Source organism: Myodes glareolus, chromosome 9, assembly GCF_982192425.1.
Source record: "Myodes glareolus chromosome 9, mMyoGla1.1, whole genome shotgun sequence".
NCBI lineage: Eukaryota > Metazoa > Chordata > Mammalia > Rodentia > Cricetidae > Myodes > Myodes glareolus.
In genome coordinates this window covers 65,634,318-65,637,056 of record NC_142034.1, presented here as the reverse complement: position 1 = coordinate 65,637,056, position 2,739 = coordinate 65,634,318, and the positions used below count along the sequence as shown (strand labels likewise).

The following is a 2,739-nucleotide window of genomic DNA, read 5'->3' as shown; positions in this document are numbered from 1 at the left end:
TATATTTTTTGCATGCGTATATGCAGAACACTACATGCATGCTGTGACTACAGAGGTCAGAAGAGAGGGTTGATTTCCTTGAACTGGAACTGCAACCATAAGGGTACTGGGAACATGATACACTCGCAGCAGCAAGGGCTCTTAATGGCTGGGCCCTCTCTCCAGCCCCTGCTTTGGTTTTTTGAGCTAGGATTCCATGAGGACACTGGCTTTGAACTCACTATACAACTGACATTGGATTTGAAGTCCAAATTCTCCTGCCTCTGCCTTCCCAGCTGATACAAGCCTGAGTCACCACATCTGGGTTTGAAGAAAAAAATTAAAGCAAGACTAGTGGATGTTTCTGGAGACTTGTCACTTGTATGCGCATCTGCGGCAGGAGCTATAAGCTGCTACAGCCAACGGTCACTGGGAAGGAGTGAAGCACATCTGAAGGGATGGGGAAACTACAGGTCCCACAACTGGTCTGATCAGCAATGCCAAGTATCACAGGAAGGGGAAGGGGATTAAGAAGATGAACTGCTTGGTTCCCATAACAGCCATCAGACCCTAAGAGCCACACACTGTAGTCTTGGAGGACTCAATACTTTCCTCCACAATAAAGTTTCTGCAGAGCTAGCTTCATATCTTTGTTCCTCAGACAATAGACCACTGGATTCAAAGACGGAGTGAGCACAGAGTAGAAAATAGATGCAAGGCGACCCTGGGTCGGGGAGTACCGAGAGGCGGGCCTCAGGTACACGAAGCTTCCAGTTCCATAAAACAAGATGACTGTGGTCAGGTGAGAGGAGCAGGTGGAGAAGGCCTTCCACCTGCCGTCCACTGAGGGGATGCGGACAACTGTGGACACGATGCCCACATAGGAGAGGACCGTGAGGGCAAAGGCGCTCATGACAACACAGCTGCTGACAGCAAAGACCACGACCTCATTGAGATGGTAATCAGTGCAGGACAGTCTCATGACAGGAGGGATGTCACAGAAGAAGTGTTCAACAACATTGGGTCCGCAGTAAGGGAGGGAGAAGGTGTTGAAAGTGAGGAAGGCAGAGTAGATGGCCCCACTTACCCAGGCAGTGACCACCAGCTCAACACGACATTTGTGGCTCATCATGGTTCCATAGAGCAGTGGTCTGAAGATGGCCAGGAACCGGTCATAAGCCATGGCTGTGAGCAGGAGGCATTCAGTACACGCAAGTGTGAAAAACATGTAAAGTTGTGCCACACACTCGAGATAGGAGATGAGCCCCGAGCCTGTGAAGGACATAACCACTGCCTTGGGGATGGTGGCTGAAGTGTAGCACATGTCCAGGAAAGATAAATTCTTCAGGAAGAAGTACATGGGGGAGTGGAGCCTATGGTCTCTCATCACAGCTGCGATGATGGAGATGTTCCCCAGGAGGCCGAATGTGTAGACAAGCAAGAAAAACGGGATGACCACCAATCTCAGCCGTGGGGTATCTGAGAAGCCCATGAGGATGAAGTGAGTCACTCTTGTGTGATTGGACATGTCTGCTCGAATTGTGTTCAGATACAGGGACCACACACAGCTAAGGGAGTGGACAGGGAGAGGATGCAGGCTCAGACATGTGTATGTAGCTCCATATACTCTACAAAGTCATGGCTTCCATCAGAAAAGTAACACGGCAAAGTAACTCATCTAAAGGGCAATTTCAAAGAACTGAGGAGAAGAAGAGGGAGGGGAGAAGGGGAAGGGAAGAGATAGAACAGGGGAGAGAGGGCACACCTGCCAAAGGTCTATTGCTCTTAAATTCTCCATGAAGTCGAGTGGGAAGTAGTTCCATGTATTGCTTTCTATGTATTGAAGCAAATCAGCTCATAAACATTTCAATATTATTTTAATAGACAGTGGTTTTTAAAAATATTTATTCTCATTATAACACATTGCCTTCTTAATAGTCTAAAGATTTTCTGAATCTCCTCATTTTCTTTCTATTGTTGATTCACTCCTCTCTGTCTCTCTGTCTTTCTCTCTCTCTCTCTATGTCTCTTACACACACACAAGTGCGCACACACACACACACACACACACACCTTCTTTAGTAGTAATTCCATTTTTTAACTCAAGAAAATCATTCTACCAACACTGCAGGGCAAAAGTCCTCTGCTGAGGAACACATGCAATGTGAAACACTTGAGTTCTAGGTTTCTGTAAATCCCTGTTCCTAGAGACCTTGATTTGTTTATTATTCCTTCTGCTTTTTTAAAAAAACTTTGTGGTGTGTGATGAACCTGCTGGACTCTTTCTCTGCCTGTAGATAAGGTCAGTGTCTGACGATGAGCCCTCGGTGGACATTAGTTAATAAGCAAACCAAGGCAAGCATCCGTGGTCTCCCTCAGACGTCAGCCTGGAAGATTTGCTCTGAGCCAAAGGTCTCTGTGAACTCAGCTGTGAGTGAGCTCAGGTGTGTAGAACAACATAAAGACCTAGATCCTCACTGACTTTGAATGTGTAGGCTACTGGTTAGGTTTAGTAGAATATTTTACATCCACAACAGAAACTGCTCTCTGAGCCCTTGTTCTGGTTCATCAGCAGCTCCAGAGAAGACATCTGACACAGGTGCTGATGAGGAGCGCAGAGGCTCCCACTTTTATCACATACTCCCCACAACCCTGGGAAAGAATGCACTACTATTTGGCTGAGAATATCATAATCATCCCCGTGTTAGCTATAAGGGAGCAATGCAGGCATGGGGGCCCATGAAGGCACTGGCTACAGCC

At 47.0% G+C, this 2,739-nt stretch overlaps 1 protein-coding gene across 1 annotated transcript; it reads right to left on the bottom strand.

Annotated features, from left to right (window-relative positions):
* Positions 1 to 580: 580 nt before the first annotated feature.
* LOC148120945 (olfactory receptor 5AR1-like) lies at positions 581 to 1,507 on the bottom strand. Its single transcript, XM_087910607.1, has one exon. The coding sequence runs from the start codon at positions 1,505 to 1,507 to the stop codon at positions 581 to 583; it is 927 nt and encodes a 308-aa protein (XP_087766733.1).
* Between the last annotated feature and the right edge of the window lie 1,232 nt (positions 1,508 to 2,739).

Bases quoted from the DNA above. Each gene is read 5' to 3' on its own strand.
- LOC148120945 (XM_087910607.1), bottom strand. From the start codon at position 1,507: ATGTCCAATCACACAAGAGTGACTCACTTCATCCTCATGGGCTTCTCA.